The 21,632-nt window shown below is 42.8% G+C and overlaps 1 protein-coding gene across 3 annotated transcripts in view; it reads left to right on the top strand.

Moving 5' to 3' along the window:
- LOC125456637 (eIF-2-alpha kinase GCN2-like) overlaps nt 1-20,719 on the top strand; it is a 68,097-nt gene extending 47,378 nt beyond the window's left edge. For 2 of the 3 annotated variants that reach the window (XM_048539951.2, XM_059647781.1), the window contains 4 exons: nt 1,109-1,240; nt 5,808-5,882; nt 14,849-14,943; nt 19,142-20,719. In XM_048539951.2, the coding sequence (XP_048395908.2) occupies nt 1,109-1,240; nt 5,808-5,882; nt 14,849-14,943; nt 19,142-19,223 (384 nt within the window). In that variant the 3' untranslated portion in view covers nt 19,224-20,719. The remainder of the gene's footprint in view (nt 1-1,108; nt 1,241-5,807; nt 5,883-14,848; nt 14,944-19,141) is intronic. The other variant, XM_048539952.2, reaches the window with a different exon arrangement.
- Nucleotides 20,720-21,632: the final 913 nt, after the last annotated feature.

The raw sequence follows: 21,632 nt of genomic DNA, 5'->3' as shown, positions 1-21,632 counted from the left end.
TTGTTCCCAGCCAAACCTCAAAGAAGATTCTTAGATGGAATATTAACGAAAAGGGTTGTGGGAAAACAACGACCCTGCAGTAGTGTTTATAAATCCCTTTCTGCAAGTTCAGATACAATATTCAAATATACAAAGAGCAGCTCATTATATCTCACTGGCTTCATCAATAGCACTTCAAAGAAATTAGTTGCGAATTGCAGAAGAACGCTGGTTTAGCCCATGTCTTTAGCTTTTGTCCTTTTGAGTTGAGATGATTAATCCTTAATGCCCCCCAATCCACCCTCTGTTTGTTGATCTTTGAAGGAGATGTTCGCATCTCCAGGTGACTTTGTCTCTGTGGAGGCCTCCATTGACTTTATATCTTTCAGGGTTGAATGTGCTTTCATAGGTGCAAATCTGTTTTGCCCATCTTAAATTGTTGTCAGTGTTATTTTGCTTCAGTTCATAACTGCATCTTTATAAAGTCCAGTGTATGAAACCTGCTGATGAAATGGTAATCATTAGAATCATAGAATCTCCTATAGTGTGGAAACAGGCCCTTCGGCCCAACAAGTCCACATCGACCCTTGGAGCATCCCACCCAGACCCATCCCCCATGACCCACCTAATCTATACATCCCTGAACACTATGGGCAATTTAGCACGGCCAATCCACCTACTCTGCATATCTTTGGACTGTGGGAGGAAACCGGAGCACCAGGAGCAAACCCATGCAGACACGGGGAGAATGTGCAAACTCCACACTGTCGCACGAGGCTGGAATCGAGCCCGGGTCTCAGGTGCTGTGAGGCGGCAATGCTAACCACAGCCATTGTGCCACCCCATGCAAAATTTGAAATTGTAGAGTTCTTAATGTAAGTCTACTTTTCTTCATTTTCTTTTGCTTTCATTTTGCATCTGAAGACTAAACCTTAACCTGATTGTCTAAGATTTCTGTGGCTTATTATTGAGGTATTACAGTTAGTAATGCTAACCTTGGCTAGAATTCTAGACATATTACAAGTCAATAGCTGTTTAACCTCTGATTTCTTTTGCTATGGAAAGTGCCAAAAAGAGTTGCATATTTATTGCTGAGGTACAATTAAGCATTTTTTCATATTATACATAGAAACCTGGAAAGATGATGGATAAAATCTGTATTCACTACACTCCTGACACCAGTGTGGAAGTCTGTTTTAAGTTGGCACGCAAGTTTTGGGCAGCAGGGATATGCATCAGATTGATGACCAAACTTCCCGAGGTAATACGTGAAATTCACTTGATATTCTGAACACAGAGAGTGAATAGTGTCTGATAAAGAGATCCATTGCATTGTAAATCATAAAACTGTTTCTGATTTATTTTTAATGGCATGATTCATTTATTGTCATGTGTACCAAAGTACAGTGAAAAGCTTTGTTTATGAGCAGCACAGACAGATCATAGTCAGCAAGGATTTACAGATCAGAGGTTGTCAAAAGCCTAAAACAAAATCTTATACGTAATTGACATTAGCTAGATTAGCATTATATGAAGTTAGAGAGTCCATTCATCAGCCTAACAATGGCCAGTAACAAGCTGTTCTTGAACTTGCTGGTGCGTGTGTTCTGCCTGATGGAAGAGGTGTGTAGGAGGTCATTACCAGTGTGCGATGGGTCGTTGATATTGGCAGCCTTTCTGCGGCAGAGAGCCGTGTAAATAGAGTCCGCTGATGGAAGGTTGGCTTCCTTGATGGTCTGGGCCATGCACACCACCTTCTGTAGTTTCTTACGGTCCTTGGCAGAGCCGTTGCCACACCAGGCCATTTTGCTCCCAGTCAGTATGGTTTCAGTGGTGCATCTGTAGAAGATGTGAGGGACCTTACGGACATGCCACATTTCCTGAGCCGCCTGAGGAAGAAGAGGTGTTGCTGCACCTTCTTGACCATTACATCTATTTGGGAAGTCCGGGACAGGTTGTCAGTTATTGTCACTCCGAGGAACTTGATGCTCTTCACCTTTTCGACCTCAGTTCTGTTGATGTAGATCTGTTTAAATGATATGACAGGGGACTTCAGATTCTCAGCACCTTGGAGTATTATTCAAAGTCTCTCATGCTGCACAGGCTCAGTCCTATTCATAGAAGATGTACTCTGGTTGCAAATGGAAGGGGGTGGGGGATTCATTATTTCTCTCTAAATGCAAAGGGAGAACATTCATCTGATTATTTGCTTCTTGCCTTTGCACTTGTGCACTCCAAAGCCAAAACTTATCATCACTGTCCAGCATTTGTCTCCAGTTCAAATGTTTGTATGATTTTTCTTTAGAATTTACAACTACTCTTATCTGCGTCCTATGGCAACGTAGTCCATATAACTCTACATAAAGACTTACCTAGCCACCTCCAGCTCAGTCTCTTACCATTTTAAATTTCTAACTCCTTTTTGTTATACACTAGAAAATAACTGTGTTTAAACAGATCCCAAGTCCGCACTTTTATTCAGAGTTTTATTTTTGTTAAACACACTTTACAAAACTCACCACTACTATTTACTAGCTTCCTACAGCCAGTTATACAGCCAGTTTACACTGGATGAATAAAAGCAAAATATGGCAGGTGCTGGAACTCTGAAACAAAAACAGAAAGTGCTGGAGAAACTCAACGGGACTGGCAGCATCGGCTGAGAAAGAAACGGTTAATGTTTTGAGTGTTATATGACTTTTCAAGATGAGTCAGACCAGGGCTGTAAGAATATAGTGAATAGTTATGGTCTGCTGCATGAAGAAAAGTCAAATATGTTTGGTTTGTACTCAGTGGATTCAGAAGAAATGAACATGACCGAATTGAAACACACCAGACTGTTGGAGGACTTGACAGGATAACTGTAGAGAGGTTGCTTCCCTTTTTTTAGGAGAGCCTAGGACCAGAGGGTATCACGTCAAAGTAGGGAGTGACTCACTTAAGGCGGAGATGAGTAATTCTTTTCTCTGAGGTAGGGGGTAAATCTGTCGAATTCTTTACCACAGAGGACTGTTGAGGATGTGACATCAAGTAAATTCAAGGCAGATTTTTTTACTCAGTTGGGGGCAATCAAACGTTATGGGATAAGGCTGCAAAGTGGAGTTGAGGTGATCATACCGCCGGTGGAATAATTGAATGGCAGAGTGGACTCGATGGGCCGAGTGGCCTACTTCTGCTCTACATCTTGTGGTGTTCTGTTAAAAGCTGAGTGGTGCCTAGCCCTGAGTGCAGTCAGCGGGGACTGCTATCTGCCAGGTGGTTCTGGTATCATCGGTCACAGCACACACTTCAGACAGGCCGGCGACATGAGAGGGTGGTCACTAGAGGGGGTGGCCGCTCTCAGGGGGTTAGTGGGTTCGAGGGGAAGCACTCCAGAATGATGCGGCACTCTGTTGGACAATACCAGAGGGCCCCCAGAGACCAGCCCTTGAAACAGAAGCTGACCTTCGGCAGCCCTATTGACTGCTCCATCGCTGCCCTGAACAAAGCACGGACAACATTGTAACTGCATTAATGACCACCTTAACTGCACTGCGCATCCGTTCGTGAGTCAGGGTCACAGAGGATAGCCCTGTCTCCCACTAACAGCCTGGTAAGGCACCTGGACCCTTAAACATTGCAGGCACACAAGACTGGTCCAGGGTGTAGGAGTTCTGCTAGCTTCCTGGGTTGTAAGCACACATTTCCTGGTAGTAGTGATGGTGATGACTGCAATACTTCGATGTTCAAGTTGATTGACTTACATTTATAGTGCTTGGTTGGTCAGTTTCACGTCAACTGTGCAAAAGATCAAATAGTCTGTGTAGAAACGAGGTAGGTCTAGGGCAAACAATCCGTGTCTGCGATCAGGTCAGTCACAGCACTCCAGATAGAGGAAACAAAAGCAAATTGGAAACTTAGACTCCTGATTTGAGGAACATGGATGTACTTTTCAGGACTTCGTCAGATTCCTGAAGCTCATTCATAACATATCTTGAGGCAGTGGCCTGTTCCCATATTGAAAGATCTGGGCCATTATTTTAAATTATATTCTAGTTACCATCAGGCTAATTTGAGTGTCTAGCTTTGTCACTTATATCCAATCTGATTGGGTGACCAACATTCAATCCTTCCTCCTAGTTTCTGTTCAGGCCTTTGTGAAGAGGCCCCTCTGAGGCACCTCATCCATCTATCGTAAATAAAACTTGATCTGTATATAAAGTAAATAATTGACTAATGAAGTTAAATTCTCTGTGAGAAAAACAGGTAGCGCAAAGTTGAAAAAAAAGACGAAACTTGATCAGTGTATTACCACTAGGTGACAGTGTTTAGTCAGCAGATAAACCACTGGTTTTCTCATTACACTGAAGATGCCCCCAGCACTCTCTAGCTCGGCCACTAATTCTTGGAAACATGATCATTTTAATCCTGTGCGTCCAATTTATCTCTGTGTGCCCAACGAAGGTGAAATGGGAATTCTCCATTGCAGTTTTTTGGTATGTAATAGTGGCCATATATTTGTGCACTAAGTATTGAATCATTACAAAATTATTTTGTTTAAGCCATCCTTTGGATAAACAAACTGATCTTGATGAGTTCAGCTGTCGGTTCATCAGCATTTCTGTCCGTGCTGCACTCTGAGGCCTGTCGCTTCACAGCTTGACCGTTTTTGGAGCCCAAGCATGTGTTGTGAGAACTTTTATGATGTGTTGTACGCAGACTTTAATAGGACAGGCAAAAAAAGACCACCCCACCCAATTTTATTTTAGGTATTTGTTGGTAAAGCTTCCATCAGTTTGGTTCCCAAGAATGGGATTTCCTCTAAAGTCATTCAAACAGGCATTCTGAATGATGCATCTGTCAAATCTGCTGCCCACACACACTGTTTCCAATTGAAGCTCCAGAATTTTCATCAGTATCTTCTGGTCAGGATCTCCATTTTCACCAAATTTTATTTAGAAATTTAACAAGACGAATGCAAAGTGTATTGACTTGTACCATTATGCCTGTTCCTCTCTCCAAAAATGGGGAGTTGATGGCCTGGTGGTATTACCACTGTAGACTATTAATTCAAAAGCTTGACTCATATTTTGAGGACCCGGGTTCGAATCCTGACATTGCAGATGGTGGAATTTGAACTCAAGTTTAAAAAAACGTCAAAAATTAAGAATCTACCGATGACCATGATACCGATGTCGATTTGTCAGGAAAAAAAAACTCATCTGGTTCACTCATGTCCTTCAGGGAAGAAAATCTGCCATCCTCACCTGGTCTGGCCGACATGTGACTCCAGGCCCACAGCAATATGGTTGACTTAAAACTCCCCTCTGAAATTGTCTAGCAAGCCACTCAGTTCAAGAGCAGCTTGTTTTAAAAACAAGACGCTGCCTGACTATTAATTTTTTCTGTTTTTACTCAGGAAGGTATTACTTTACACCTGTATATTTTGTTTTTGGAGGGAAGGTCATGTACTCTTGTGGGTTCATAACAGAGAAGGGAGATGCAGCGATGGAGAATAGTTGATATAGGAGAATTGGGAGGAGACAGTAAAAGGATTTTTCTTTTGCACAAGATGTTGCAATCATCTTGATAGCCTTTGCAGTTCCAATAGTTTGAGTCATTGCCTAAAAAATGTGGCAAATTCCAACACAATTTCCTTGACAAGTTACTGACTTAGCACAAATGCACATAAATGACCATAATTAGAACATCCCATAGGATGGGGTAAAGTTTGTTGTTAAAGGCAGCATTTTTTTTTTGGAACAAGTATCATCACATTATTTGGGGAAATGTGCACTAATATCAGCTCAAGTTTTAAAAATCTGTGCTTGTGTTTTACTTACTTCTAGAAAAAACTTGCAGCTGAGAGTCTCGAAGAGGGAAGGATATTTGTTCTCCAGCCAAAGGGTGAAACAGATTTAAAGGTAAGCATTGTAATCCCAGTGAAGCTATTTAATCAGTGCAATTAATTTGAAAAGGTGTAAGTCAATTGCCTTCCTTAGTCAAGCAATCCCCAATGTGCAGAGACGCCCCCGCGTGCTGCTGGAAGGGACATGCAGGATTTTGACCCCACAGTAGTGAAGGAGCAATGAGATGGTTCCAATTCAGGAGGGTACAGCCGCTCAAAGATTCTTGCTGCTTGCCTGTGTAGGTAGTAAGAGATTGCAGTTTGGAAGATGCTGCCGAAAGACAGTGCATGAGTTGCTGCAGTGCATTCTGTAGCTGCCACTGTGCATTCACTGGTGAAGGGGCTGAATATTGAATGTGGTGAATAGGTGCTACTGATGCACGCTGCTTTTTCCTGGATGGTTCTGCTCCTTGAGTGTTGTTGGAGCTGCACCCTTCCAAGCAAATGGGGAGTATTCCATCACACGGCTGACTTGTTCCTTGCAGATGATGGACAGGAACTGGGGAGTCAAGAGCTGTGTTACTCACTGCAGAATTGCTCATCTGTGCTTCTCCTACAGAAGCCACAGAATTTATGCAGATGGTCTAGGTCAGGTTTCTGGTCAATGGGAGTTTCCAGGATGTTGAAGGTGGGGGAATTCAGCCTTTGAACATCAAGGGGAAATGGATATGTTTCCCCTTGTTTTTAGAAATGGCCATTGCCTACCATTTGTGTGGTGCAGTTCTTACTTGCCATTTATGAACTAAGCTAGGACGTTGTCCCGGTCTTGCTGCATGTGCAGATGGGCTTCTTCTGTACCTGAGGAGTCATGAATGGTGTTGAACATTCTGCACACCCTCCATTTCTGATCTTGTAATGGATGGAAGGTCTTTGAGGAAGCAGCTGTAGATGGTAGGACCAAGATCACTATCCTGAGAAACCCCTGCAGAGATACTGAGATGACTGGCCTCCAAAAACCAAAACTATAATTCCTTGTGCTAGGTATGACTCCGCACAGCAGGGAGATTGTCCTCTGATTCCCACTGATGAGAGTTTTGCTGGATCTCCTAAATGCCACAGTCAGTCAAGTGCTGCTTTGCTGTCAAGGGCTGTCACTCTCACATCATTTCTGGAATTCAGTTCTTTTTTTGCCCACGTTTGGACTAAGCTTATAATGAGATCAGGAGCTGAGTGGCCCTGGCAGAATCCAAACTAAACATCAGTGTGCAGATTGTTGTTCAGCAAGCACTGTTGATGACCCTTTCCATCACTTTCCAGATGATTAAGAGTGGACTGATAGGGTGGTATTCAGCTGGGTTGCATTTTGTATTTTTTTAAAAATTTCATTAAAAAATGTCTTTGTATATATACGTTATCACCAAAGTAGTTTGGTTCTGTACAGTTGCAATCAAGTAAATAAACAAAACATTGGACTTTGGCTCTATCCAAAAATACCCAAAGACCTCTCTTCCACAGATAATACTGATATTTGCATATATGTGAGGCACTAAGAGGGTCTGAAAACTGAACGGCCCACAATTTACCTTCAGCAGGAAGACCTCAGACTGTAGTCTTTCCCCATTGTGCCGATGTCCTTCTGGATCTGTTGATTGTAGATCACTTAACATTGTCTATTGTATGTCACTTCCGTTGTTTGGCATAAGTTAAACACCTTGTTTTAAGTAATACCTCCTGTGATCCTGGCATGCCCTCCTGCTCCCTTCATTTAACCAGGGTTGATTCCATGGCTTAGTGGTAATGATGGAGTTGTGGATATATAGCAGCTTGGGAGTGCAGATTGTGGTTGAATACAGTTACAGGGGTAGAGTAGCCATATGGGTAAGATTGCAGCTTTGCCACAAGCCCAGCCTTTTAACCCTGTTCCTCTTTTCACAAATGCTTTTTGAGCTGCCGAATATTTCCAGCAGTTTTTGTCTTAATTTCAGATTTACAGTATGCATAGCATCTTGCTTTTGTGTGGCTAGGTTTTTGTTAATTAAGGTTTCCAGCAGTTACAGAACAAAGGCAGGGAGTTGGAATGAAGTAAGTGCTGGAAGTAAATGGCTAAACAGGCTTGAAGGGGTGAATGACCTATCCTTATTCCTCTATTCCTCCCTTTATTCTGGCCCTTCTGACTTTTGAATATAGATGTAAAATTGAATGTAGATAATTAAAAAAGTGACCTTTCCCAAAACTGCTTCAGAGTGGAGGTTTTGTCAGGTAGCCAGTGATTGAGGAGATTTAGTGTAAGGTATTGAGCTTGGAGAGAAACCCAGTTGTTGTGTGTTGGTTCCTACAAAGTTCCACATTATCCTGCCGTACAAATTGCCTGTGCATACAGCTCACTAAATATTAACAGGTAAAGTACAGGCATTTTCCAGTCATTAGCTCATAAAGTACACAGTGCAACAATCACCTTGCAGGGTGTAGAGGCAACTTTATCGAAATATTCAAAGCACAGAGCAGCACAGTTTCTCAACTGGCAAAGGTGCCATGCAGGAAAGCTATAGTTAAAATTGAAACATGGAAACAACCCTTAGGCATGGATTGGGAACTAGGATATAGAGAATTGGCATAAAGGAGGTACTTTTGGATTCATAGGTTGTGAAAAATGTCAGAGGCTGCAAATTTTCTATACATGTCAGTGATCTGGACTTGGAAAGCTGATGCAAATTAAGTCAACTGAACTGTGAAGAAAATCACAGAGAATGCTCCAAAAGCATACACTGCATATTAAGCATACATATAGAACAGTACAGCACAGTACAGGCTGTTTGGCCCTCGATGTTGTGCCGACCTGTCATACCGATCTCAAGCCCATCTAACCTACACTATTCCATGTACGTCCATATGCTCATCCAATGATGACTTAAATTTACCTAAAGTTGGCGAATCTACTACCGTTGCAGGCAAAGCTTTCCATTGCCTTAGTACTCTCTGAGTAAAGAAACTACCTCTGACATGTGTCCTATATCTTTCACCCCTCAATTTAAAGCTATGCCCCCTCGTGCTCGCCATCACCATCCTAGGAAAAAGACTCTCCCTATCCACCCTATCTAACCCTCTGATTATCTTATATGTTTCTATTAAGTCACCTCTCAACCTTCTTCTCTCTAATGAAAACAGCCTCAAGTCCCTCAGCCTTTCCTCGTAAGACCTTCCCTCCATACAAGGCAACATCCTAGTAAATCTCCTCTGCATCCTTTCCAAAGCTTCCACATCCTTCTTATAATGCGGTGACCAGAACTGTACACAACACTCCAAGTGCGGCCGCACCAGAGTTTTGTACAGCTTCACCATAACCTCTTGGTTCCAGAACTCGATCCCTCTATTAATAAAAGCTAAAACACTGTCTGCCTTCTTAACAGCCCTGTCAACCTGGGTGGCAACTTTCAAGGATCTGTGTACATGGACACCGAGATCTCTCTGCTCATCTACACTACTAAGAATCTTACCATTAGCCCAGTACTTTGCCTTCCGGTTACTCCTGCCAAAGTGCATCACCTCATACTTGTCTGCATTAAACTCCATTTGCCACCTCTGCAGCTTATCTATGTCTCTCTGCAACCTACGGCATCCTTCGTCACTATCCACAACTCCACCGACCTTAGTGTCATCTGCCAATTTACTAACCCATCCTTCTACGCCCTCATCCAGGTCGTTTATAAAAATGACAAACAGCAGTGGACCCAACACCGACCCTTGCGGTACACCACTAGTAACTGGTCTCCAGGATGAACATTTCCCATCAACTACCACCCTCTGTCTTCTTTCAGCAAGCCAATTTCCAATCCAGATTGCTATATCTCTCACAATTCCATTCCTCCGCATTTTGTACAAAAGCCTATTGTGGGGAACCTTATTGAATGCCTTGCTGAAATCCATATACACCACATCAACCGGTTTACTCTCCTCTACCTGTTTGGTCACCTTCTCAAAGTACTCAATAAGGTTTGTGAAGCACGACCTTCCCTTCACAAAATCGTACTGACTATCCCTAATCAATTTATTCTTTTCTAGATGATTATAAATCCTATCCCTTATAACCTTTTCCAATACTTTACCAACAACTGAGGTAAGGCTCACTGGTCTCTAATTACCAGTGTTGTCTCTACTCCCCTTCTTGAACAGGGGAGCCACATTTGCTATCCTCCAGTCGTCTGGCACTATTCCTGTAGACAATGACAAGTTAAAGATCAATGCCAAAGGCTCGGCAATCTCCTTCCTGGCTTCCCAGAGGATCCTAGGATAAATCCCATCCGGCCCAGGGGACTTATCTATCTTCACCCTCTGTAGTATTTCTAATACCTCTTCCTTGTGAACCTCAATCCCACCTAGTCTAGTAGCCTGTATCTCAGTATTCTCCTCGACAACATTGTCATTTTCTAGAGTGAATACTGTTGAAAAATATTCATTTAGCGCTTCCCCTTTCTCATCTGACTCCACACACAACTTACCACTAAAATCCTTGATTGGGCCTAATCTTACTTTCGTCTTTCTTTTATTCCTTAAATACCTATAGAAAGCCTTAGGGTTTACCCTGATCCTATCCGCCAACAACTTCTCATGTCTCCTCCTGGCTCTTCTGAGCTCTCTCTTTAGGTCTTTCCTGGCTACCTCGTAGCCCTCAAGCGCCCTAACTGAGCCTTCACATCTCATCCTAACATGAGCCTTCTTCTTCCTCTTGACCAGAGATTCCACCTCCTTCGTAAACCACGGCTCCCGTGCTGTACAGCTTCCTGCCTGACTGACAGGTACATACTTATCTAGAACACACAGTAGCTTTTCCTGGAATAAGCTCCACATTTCTAATGTGCCCATTCCCCTGGAGTTTCCTTCCCCACCCTATGCTCCCTAAATCTTGCCTAGTCTCATCGTAATTGCCTTTCCCTCAGCTATAACTCTTGCCCAGTGGTATACACCTGTCCCTTTCCATCACTAAAGTAAACATAACAGAATTGTGATCGCTATCACCAAAGTGCTCACCTACCTCCAAATCTAACACCTGGCCAGGCTCATTACCCAGTACCAAATCTAATGTGGCTTCGCCCCTTGTTGGCCTATCTACATACTGTGTCAAGAAGCCCTCCTGCACACTCTGGACAAAAACTGACCCATCTGTCGTACTCGAACTATAGTGTTCCCAGTCAATATTTGGAAAGTTGAACATGACAACTACCCTTTCTCTCTCACTCCTATTGAGAATCATCTTTGCTACCCTTTCCTCTACATCTCTGGAACTATTTGGAGGCCTATAGAAAACTCCCAACAGGGTGACCTCTCCTTTCCTGTTTCTAACCTCAGCCCATACTACCTCAGTTGATGAGTCCCCAAACATCCTTTCTGCCACTGTAATACTGTCCTTGACCAACAATGCCACACCTCCCCCTCTTACCATCTTCTCTGTTCTTACTGAATATAGAATGATAGATGTATTGAAGATGGAGAAAAAAAAAGTGTTTTTTGAATGCATTAGTCTTTTATGGTGGGTGTGTAGGTGCACCCAAATAAGGAAAAGGGTAAATGCGGCATTAGCCTTCCGGGTTTAACCCAAGTATAGGATACCCGACCTGGGGAAGAGCATACGGGCCAGTAAATCAGCGGGTAATACTGGAGGTGAATGATGAGATACTGGATAAAATTGGACCAAATAATTTGAGTTGAAAAGGTCAAAGGGTGGGCTGCTGGTTGGGTTTAAAACAGAAAAGGGAACTGCTGAATTTATAGTAGAGAACATTTCCATTTTATAACAGGAGAACACCTTAAAATGAAAGCTAAACCAATTTGGAGGGTGAAAATAACCAACAGAAGGCTGTGAGAATGTAGATCAAGTGGCCTGAGAGGTTTTCTAAGTGAAACCAACCAAGATAGCTCAAAGTCAGATAGACAATTACACGGGAATAAAACTTGTTAAAGGATTATAGGTTGGCACAACCTAGTGGGTTGAAGGGCCTGTACTGTGCTGTACTGTCCTATGTTCTGTGTTCTGTTTGGAGATTGGATGAGGACTGTGCATTCAAGAGGTGGAACTGTCGTGACTAACAAAGTTGATGGACCAAATAACTTTGTTGCTTCTATGCCCTTAGCCTTTGATCTCCATAATGATAGTTTTCACCTTGCACCTAAACTGAGTAACCCCAAGTGCAGAGATAATGGGAACTGCAGATGCTGGAGAATCCAAGATAACAAAGCGTGGAGCTGGATGAACACAGCAGGCCAAGCAGCATCTCAGGAGCACAAAAGCTGACGTTTTGGGCCTAGACCCTTCATCAGAGAGCTCTCTGATGAAGGGTCCAGGCCCGAAACGTCAGCTTTTGTGCAGCATCTCAGGAGCACAAAAGCTGACGTTTTGGGCCTAGACCCTTCATCAGAGAGCTCTCTGATGAAGGGTCCAGGCCCGAAACGTCAGCTTTTGTGCTCCTGAGATGCTGCTTGGCCTGCTGTGTTCATCCAGCTCCACGCTTTGTTAACCCCAAGTGCATTTGATCCCAGCTGATAGATTGTGTGTTGTGACAGCTGGAATGGACATAATGTTTTAAAGTGCAACAAATTCTTGTCATTAATATTGTGGTGTGACACTAGCCACATTCATGGTGCAGTCAGACGGCAGGCTGGGTACTGTGGGATAACAGGGGACGTGCCCCAACAGGCCAATATAGCCTTTGTTGTGTCTCAAATTATAGTGAGCACTCCGTTGATCGACAATGTTCAGGAGGTAAGTGCTTTTAAGGATCACGCTTTTTACAGCTAAACCTACTCGTGGGAATGTGGGGCTGCTGCCCACACAGCCAAAGTTTTGCATGATCCCAGGTGTCTGGTTATCTTGGCAGCTGCAGGGGATGACTAGCGCAGAGTGTTTCTCTGCTTTTGCTGCAGTCCATTGACAGTTGCTAATCATGACTGTATATTCTGACTTCTCTTTGGGGAAGGAGAGGAGGTAGGCTCCACGGAGTATTTCAGCCAGTAAAATGATTGAATCCTCTGTTGGCATTATCTGCACCTACATGTAATAGAAATACATTTATATGTGCTTTCAGCATTGCTTAATCCATTCGTTGTTGACTTCTTCAGGGTAAGGTAATTGACGATTCGGATTTACACCAAATGAATACACTTTATGCATAGCTGCCTTGATGTACAGTCATGCTGAAGGTATTTTTGTGACCAGAAAGACACACTTAACACATATCTTTTACCTTGTTGCTTCAACCATAAGACATTTTATAAGGCATGGAGTTAAAATCTGCACAGCACTGAGGTATTATTTAACTGCAGTCTTTCATGAAGTTTAATCTATTTTAAGCAATAAGTACTTTGAAAGAGTAATGATGGAATTATTGGCTGTGTACGAGAGGATTAGGATAAAACATGACAGATAAAGGAGAAGAGTGGGATTCTAGGTACAAAATCAAAAGCAGGTGCAAATCTTGGAAATTTGAAATAAAAACAGAAAACATTGACAGCTTCAAATACGGAAGAAACAAAAAAACACACACACACAGCTTTTTGCCTTACCATTCTATAACAAGAATAAGTGGGCACATTGTGATCATCTGCCCCTATGTCTGTTAATCATTTTTAATTACCCAGAAAAGAATGCGGTTAGCTACATTTAGATTCCCATGGAGCTACACAAGATTTGTGGCGAACATATTGCAGAATACTGGATTCGGAGAAATAGGGTGGTGAGGTGCAGGTGGTCATGTAGTTCAGATAAACTGGAGGAATGACATTCTTTATGCTGACTGGCAACAGAACAAGTCAGGTAAGTGCTATGTTTGCTTTAAAGGTTTGAATTTTGGCACAAGGCTGGATCAGGACAATGTGAAACAATTGGCCTGTCACTTGGAAGGCTGAACCAGCCACTGTACAACATGGTGAACTCAACATGGGTGACCAAATAGGGGTGTGATGGGCGTCGAGACCTGACCCTATGATACCCACTTTACATATAGAATGTTTGGTTACCACCCCTTGCATTGATTTGTAATCTCTTTCATTTCAGTTTTGTGTTGTGTAAGTCAATTAGCTTGAAACTAGTGTCCGTAGTCAATTGTGATACTTTTTACGACGTGCTTTCTACTTTGGCACTGAATTATTTAGTATTACAGGGGATCCTCAGTTTATGAACTTATGAGTGCTCGAATACTTCCTGTACTCAGAAGTGACTCCTTCTATATTGTCTTGCATTGTTTTCATGATGGAATGGAACCTGTTCACAAACCAGGGACTGCTTTTTACTTAAAACCCAAATGTGTCTGAAAACGTGCTTTACTGAACACTGCACATAGTTGTCATCATCTAATTTAATATTATTTTCTAGGTCAATGTCTCTTTAAAACACTCTCTTTTCACTTGTTGGTTTGTAAAACACCATTTACTGCAGGTAATCGGAGAGGCCGACAGTTGTAAATCATAAACATTGTCAAAAAGGCTGGAAATTCACAGAAAAGAAAAAGTTAATGTTTCAAGTGGGACCCTCGATCAAAACAAGGGTCAGATCTTTTCCTGGATGAACACAGCAGGCCAAGCAGCATCTCAGGAGCACGTGCTCCTGAGATGCTGCTTGGCCTGCTGTGTTCATCCAGCCTCACATTTTATTATCTTGGAATCTCCAGCATCTGCAGTTCCCATTATCTCAGATCTTTTCCTGTTCTGTCATGACAGTTTTGATGTCAAGAAATAGATTATGTGTGATCTTGTAGAAGCAGCCTTCCCAAACCTCAACTGTACACTGCGGGGTATCGGAACTCGCATTGAAAAGTGCCCTGCTGTCCCTGTATAGCCCTTAACTGGAGTTTTCTGATCCCTTGTCAACTCCGGCTGTCCATTATTAACATCTCTGTGGTATCTTGAGAAACCTTTTTTCACCTTTTAATGTGTTTTGCAGCAAAAGTGAATTGTAACACACAGGTCTTCTGCAGGTTATAGCGGCCTGCAGCCACTTTCAGAAGGTGATTCATTTTAAAGGCATTTACTGTCTATTTATCTATTTGTCTTTAGGTTTTGCTGTATGACAGAGGAAACATCTCACCCATAAATAGCATTGAGAAGTTTTTAGAATGTGTGCAGAAGACCACAAAGCTGACTCGGTCAAGGTAAAATATTAAATGGATGTGCCACTTGATTATAAGTATGTACAATTTGCATTGTTGAAGTGTGCATTGTTGTATCAAAATGAATGGAACTTCCAGGCCATTCACAATGTACAGTATTGAATTGTGCAAGAGAATTACCTGCATGTTCCCGAGGTAAGAATTGCTGCAAAAATATAAGTTATTTAAAAGCTTCTGGCGTGTGTTGGAATTTATGACAATATTTCCGTGGGAATCAGATGGAAACATTAAATTATTTCCAAGGATCATGATTATCAGAGAAACCAGTGGGTTGGGAAGAAGAAATGAGTTCTGGAAGAAGAAAGGGTGGTACTTTACCTGTATAGCACATTGAATTGGGGCAGTATGAATAAATTGACACAACACAAACATTTATTTTGAAAATAGTGATTGGGTAAGGGACAGGTAAGATTTGGATGTGGTAACTGGTAAGTATGGATTGCCAAGAAAATTTAAAAGACTTGGGTCCTGAGTTTTGCCATGTCAGGGAGCTTACCCAGCTTTACCAATTTTGCGAGATGGGAATGGAGTCGGCTTGGGATTCACCTTCCAGATCTGGCTGGCCTTGTAACTCAATAGCATTGTCCACTCCTGAGTGATTTTAGTGAAGTAAGTGCCTGAAACCAAAAGTGAATATCATTGACCAATTAAGAGAAGTCTGAACCTTGATGGATTTGTGTAGATAGCCAAGGTTCCCCTTTGGATCTGGTCCCGGGACTGTTTTTGCGGTGATAAATGCCCTTTGGAAGAGGTAAAGCACCTTTTGAGAGAGAACAGGGGGTCATGGGAATTGGTAAATGTAGGCAGGCTTGTGTGTAAACAGTGCATTCTTTCTTTGGGGGCATCACTCTGTCAAAGGAGCTGTCAAAGACCGTCAGGCATTCAAACTCCAAGGCAAACCACTTTTTAAAATGGATTGTTTTCTAGTTCTGTCCGCATACATTAGCATGAGGATTTTCATTGTTGGATGAGTGTGACATGACTGATTTCACAAGGATCACAGACATTGCCTTCCATTTCACAGTTTTATCGATAGCTACAAGTGATTGTGGACTCTTCTCACACGGGACTCTAAATTCCTATGCCTATAGCACTTGAATTAAATGTTTGTTCTTCTAAAACTTTACTGAGGTGAGGGAACTTAACTGTAATAAATGTGTTGTTATGAATTTGTTTTATTTTTATCAATATAATGAAGTCTGCATTACAGTCTAGCTCATTTCATAGAACTATATTTTTTCTTATCCGTCCATGGGTCCTGAGATGGTTACTGGACGAATTAGCAGATGAAAGGCAAAGGGTGGTGTTGGAGGAATGGGACAGCATCATTTTACATAATGGCCAACAAGTGGCAAGGTATGGGTCACAGGGCATGTATTAGCATGATGATGAGGGGCATAATGATTGGTACAGGGAATTTTTAAAATTCCGTTATGGGGCATGGGCGTTGCTTGGCTGGCCAGCATTTATTGCCCACTCCTTAGTGTCCTTGAACTGAGTGGCTTGCTAGGCCATTTCAGAGGGCTTTTGAGAGTCAACCACTTGCTGTGGGCCTGGAGTCACACATAGGCCAGACCAGATGAGGATGGCAGATTTTCTTCTCTGAAGGACATGAGTGAGCCAGATAAGTTCTGCCTGACAATCGTGATCATCGGTAGATTCTTAATTCCAATTTGTTTTTTAATTAATAAGTTCAAATTCCACCCTCTAGCGTGTCAGGATTAGAACCCTGGTCCCCGGAACATTAGCTGAGTTTCACGACATATTGTCTAGCAATAATACCACAAGGCCCTCACCTCTCTATGGAGAGTCTGAAGACCATAGGTGTTTTGCACAGGGCACAAGCTGGCATTGAGGAAGTGGATGCCATGGCAGTGTGTGTAAGCAATGTTAGCAGGCATGGAGTTTCATGGAGAGTGAATGGTGAAGGCAGGAGGGATGCTTCATGCTGTAATCTTCTTATTTTTAAACTTTGAACGTGGTGTTGGAAGTTCCGAGGCGTTCTGCCTCAGCAAGGGGCATCTACTTCACGTCTTCACAAATCATCCACCCCGAGTTTTAATCTTGCACACACCCCCCACCCCTCCACCTGCGCTCTGAAAATGGGCAGCCCTTGTACGTTACTAGAGCTGACAGAATCCTCCTGTCTCCATGCAGACAAAGGAATGAAAGTCTGAGGCACAGATGCGGAGGTTTCCTTGCTCGTGGAGGGTGGGAAGAAACATTGACGTTTATTTGCGCTTTGCTCCTGGCATTGGGTTGGGGAGGGTGGCTCTATATTTACGCATGTTTCTTTTTGTGAGGCTTTCCTCCAGTCATTTTTGCTTGCTGCTGCTGTTGAAGTTGTGGTGAAGTAAGTACAATAGAATGGAACTCCCTTGCGATTCTCTGACTCAGAATTGACAAAAAAAAGGGTAAAAAGAAACTGCTTTGAGAGAGTGTGTTTGTGACGAGAACTCTTTATAGCAGCCTCCATCGCTGACTGTGACAAATACTGTGACCCTTTTACCTTTAACAAACACATATTGTATTTCATTTCAGTCCACACAGGTTCACTGTAATCATACATCTGTTGACCTGCAGTGGCGTAATGTCTCCAGCTTTTCTTCCTCTTAAAAACCCTGTACTTTTATTGTCTCACTCCAGCTTTATTGCATTCACTGAGCCTACCATGGCACCTGCTATAACGACCCGTTCTCGCTAGATAAAAATGTTTGAAAGCAAATGAAGGAATAAAAAGAAATGATTAAAATGTGATTGCATAGTATTCAGTAAGCAAATATTTATTTACCTCAGGGTAAGTGGAATAGCTTATTACTATTGCCTTACTTTGAACTAAAATTCCATTTGGCTGTGTGATTTGTCTTGTTGTGTTTTGAGTTCGGACTGTGTTTTCAATTTCAGCAGCGAGCCTGTGGTTTTCCCAAAAACTGCTAATCCTTCTAAGCTATTATTTAGTTTCAAGAAAGGGTACACAAGGGCACCTCAGTGTGTCAGTGATTAGTTTTGCAGCCTCACAGCGCCAGGGACCTGGATTCGATTCCACTCTCAGGCAACTGTCTGTGTTGTGTTTGCTCATTCTCCCCGTGTCTGTGTGGGTTTCCTCCGGGTGCTTCAGTTCCACCCCACCCCCGCCAGGCAGATTAGGTGGATTGACCATAGTGTTTAGGTGGACTAGCCAATGCAGGATGCAGGATTGCAAGGATTGGGGCTGGTCGGTTTGGACCTAATGGGCCACATGGCTTCCATACTGCAAGGACTCTTATGAAAAAATGCACTCAAGGCATTGCAGGGGAAGCCTGTTGACTGGCTCATGAGGGATCAGAAATATTTGTGAGTTAAGACAGACGGATTTTCATTATTTTCATTGAAAAGGTAGGGGGTGGGGATTTGGTGCCTCTCCACCCCCTGAGGGTGGGGCTGCGAGATGAGGTGGCACTTACTTGTACAGGAGGTTACTCCGTGTGCAAACCGTCCTTGTTAAAGTGAGGAAAGGTAGTCGTGTGGACAGCCTTCGTGTCCATTCACCAATTGATGCCTGTAAGCGGTTCACTTAAAGCCTAATCCCACCCACTGACTGCCAGCATTCAATGGGTGAGCAACATGGTGACTAACAAGAGAAAGGCATTCGCACGTACAGGCCCTCAGCGCCTGAGTTGAGGGACCTGGCATCCAGATGCATGTGCCAGCCGAGAGCTACCTACTTCCCTTTGCACGTAGTCTCCTGTCACACCAAGTCACACAGTAATCCACTCCCTGTAAATCTCGCCCCACCTGCATGTCCCGTTCTGGAGATTTAGGGATTTTGCCTTAGGACCGTACTGGGGTAGCCACCGCGGTCAGTGACATGGCTGGGTAATGGAGATCCTAGTCTCCACCCCCCACCCACCCACCCAGGGGGATTTCTGTCCTTTTGTGGTGATGCAGCAGGGGGATTACTCCTCCGCAAACTCAAAGCAACAACAGTAGGAGGCACCCCCCCCCCCCCCCCCCACCACAGCCCCCCAATTAGGTACTTTATTCCCTCCAGGATCCCAGAGATTGGGATGGTGGATATACTCCCAGTTTTGCATCATCAGGTGACTTAATTTCTGCTCCTTGTGTTCAATTTGTAACGTCATTTTAAGAAGCTGTTCTGTTGTACAAAATAATGTTTTTGTCTCTCTGCTCTTCAAACAAGCAGGTGCTCGCCAAAGAGATGGGTTCCTTCCAAGAGGCGACTGAAAATACTGAGGCAGCAGTGTGTTCAGAGAAAGTATTGAAAATTGCACTGATCGCCATGCAACTGTGCACATTATCTGAAAATTGATTATTTTTGCAATTTTTTTGGTCTTGCTTACTTCGTACCGGCACGGATTGAATCAAAGAAGCCTTACGTTGTGGAAACGGGCCATTCAGGCCATCGAGTCCACATCGACCCTCTGAAGAGCATCCCAAGCAGACCCAGCCCCCTCCCCTAACCCTGAGACCCCGCATTTCCTATGAAGAATCCACTTAACCAGCACAGTCCTGAACCCTATGGACAATTTAGCATGGCCAATCCACCGAACCTGCACGTCTTTGGACTGTGGGAGGGAACTGGAGCACCCAGAGGAAATCCATGCAGAGATTGCGAGAATGTGCTGTGCAAACTTTGTGTTCCTTTTACTGGCTGTAACAATTTCTGTTTTTATATAAAAGACGTGGGTGTTTTCTGAGTGTGGATCCCAATTAAGTCATAAAGCAGAAAGTTTTGTGAGCTTAAAATAAGGAATTCTGACACACTTCCCCTGAACATAAGATCACCCACTTGATTGATCAATCCTATTGTAGATAGATTTGTACAAAGGTAAATGTAATGCACTTCTCCCCTCTTCCATGAAGCAAGTGTGGTGCATTGAGTGAAAGTTGACATGAAGATATTGTACAGCACTGGGTTCCCAGCATGCTTTGCGGTTAATTGTCGTCAGTTTTCGAGGAGATTGCTGCTCAGTTGAACCTAAAGGTGAAGCAGGTTGGGGTAGCCCCTTTGTCTCACGGGATCTCGTGCTTTCAAGACGTTTCTTTATGGCTTACGGCTAATTCGTGGCTTGGCTCCCTGACAGTTGAACTGCCTTTGGGTGATTTTTAAAGTTAGCAACAAACAGTACCTTCACCACATGACTTCTGATAAGTTCAGTAAGTTCCTCTTGCAGATCAGGAGATGCGTTGTGTTGGTGCCAACATCCTGTGTTGTGGTTTGCACTTCTAGTGTTTGAGACACTCAGTTTCTGAGCTTTTGAAAGACCCATTCAGTCCATTGTTAGCACCCCACCAAGGAAAGGACATGGATCAATGACAGTGTGGCATATTCCTATCTTTTTTCCCCTTTTGAGACAGGGGAGTGGCTTCAATCTACAGTGACCTTTGAACGACCATCTTTTAAGCTAAAATGTAAATTTATTCTACATACTGGCGTATGTACAGGAAGAAATTAATTATGATTTTAACATTATAAATATTGTAGATACTAGTCTTTTCTATCACTTTTGGTTTGTATAGTTTGTGTGTTAACAATTTTGACTCTCCCTTTGAGAAAACATTGCATTGTGTCATAGTGATCTCTTAAACACAAACCTTACATTTACCATACTCAATGCTGACCTGTCAATATAATTCAAACAATTGTGAAATGTTACTTCCACAATCAGATCTGTCCTGCCAAGTACCAGATACTAATGTCACAGAGGAGACTTTTTTACAATATTGTGTTGCGTTTATAATGCTGTCAATATTCTACATACACTGTGTTAAAATGTTTTTTAAATAATAATAAGCTCTGGCTATGGTGCATTTTTTTCTATCTTGGCAATGTTTTCTTCTTCTTGTATCACTCTTGAAGGCATCAGATGTTTGCTAAGTGTGTTTTCACGGCCTCCTGAGCCTTACACCCATGGCCAATTCATAGATGTGAGTCTAGTTTGCGAGTACTAACAGGTTATTTATCACCAGGTGGAATCTCAGCAGGATTTATTCCTGTACCCACACTTCCATTCACACCAGCATGTTTGAGCAGGGGCACTGTATAACACTTGGGAATGAGGTATGGTGATAATTTGCACCTTTCTAACTCCAGATTGGTAGGGTCTGTTAAAGTCCCATTTGCCTTGCCCCAGCTGAGATCCGCTAACTCAGTGCAGACTGAGGACAATCTCTGTGATCTTCCAGGTCCACATGGTCTATTTGTGGGGCTTAATACAGTGAATCATAAGAGGAGCCTGAACATTAAGCTCAAAGATGGTTTGGTTGATACTCTACTAAGTTCAGATATAGCCCATAATGAAGTGTTTAATTTAAATGCTTTTGCCAAGATATTTGACAAGCTGCCATCACTTGAGCCAGGAAATTAGGAAGGAAGTACATGTGTCAGTTGAAATCATTGTTGTCTTTCAGTTCAACACCTTTTCATCAGTCGTTTTCAGCTGTGGTGCCATCATTTGAACATTATGGACTCTGTTGACTTACCCTTGGGGCAACTATTGTCCTTTCTCATAGGAACTTCCTTGTATTCTCCATATGAGTCAGATGTTATGTTGATATCCATGTTGTGTTTTAGCCAGTAAACAATTTCCCAGGTATGCAGTAGGAGTGGTTATGAGATAGATAATAGGAATTTCAAGTGTTTTAATGTAGTTCCTGTTTGACTGCATGCC

The sequence above is a fragment of the Stegostoma tigrinum genome, chromosome 8 (genome assembly GCF_030684315.1).
Source record: "Stegostoma tigrinum isolate sSteTig4 chromosome 8, sSteTig4.hap1, whole genome shotgun sequence".
Classification (NCBI taxonomy): domain Eukaryota; kingdom Metazoa; phylum Chordata; class Chondrichthyes; order Orectolobiformes; family Stegostomatidae; genus Stegostoma; species Stegostoma tigrinum.
The sequence above is the reverse complement of the archived record's forward strand: the minus strand, read 5'-3'. Positions and strand labels throughout refer to the sequence as shown.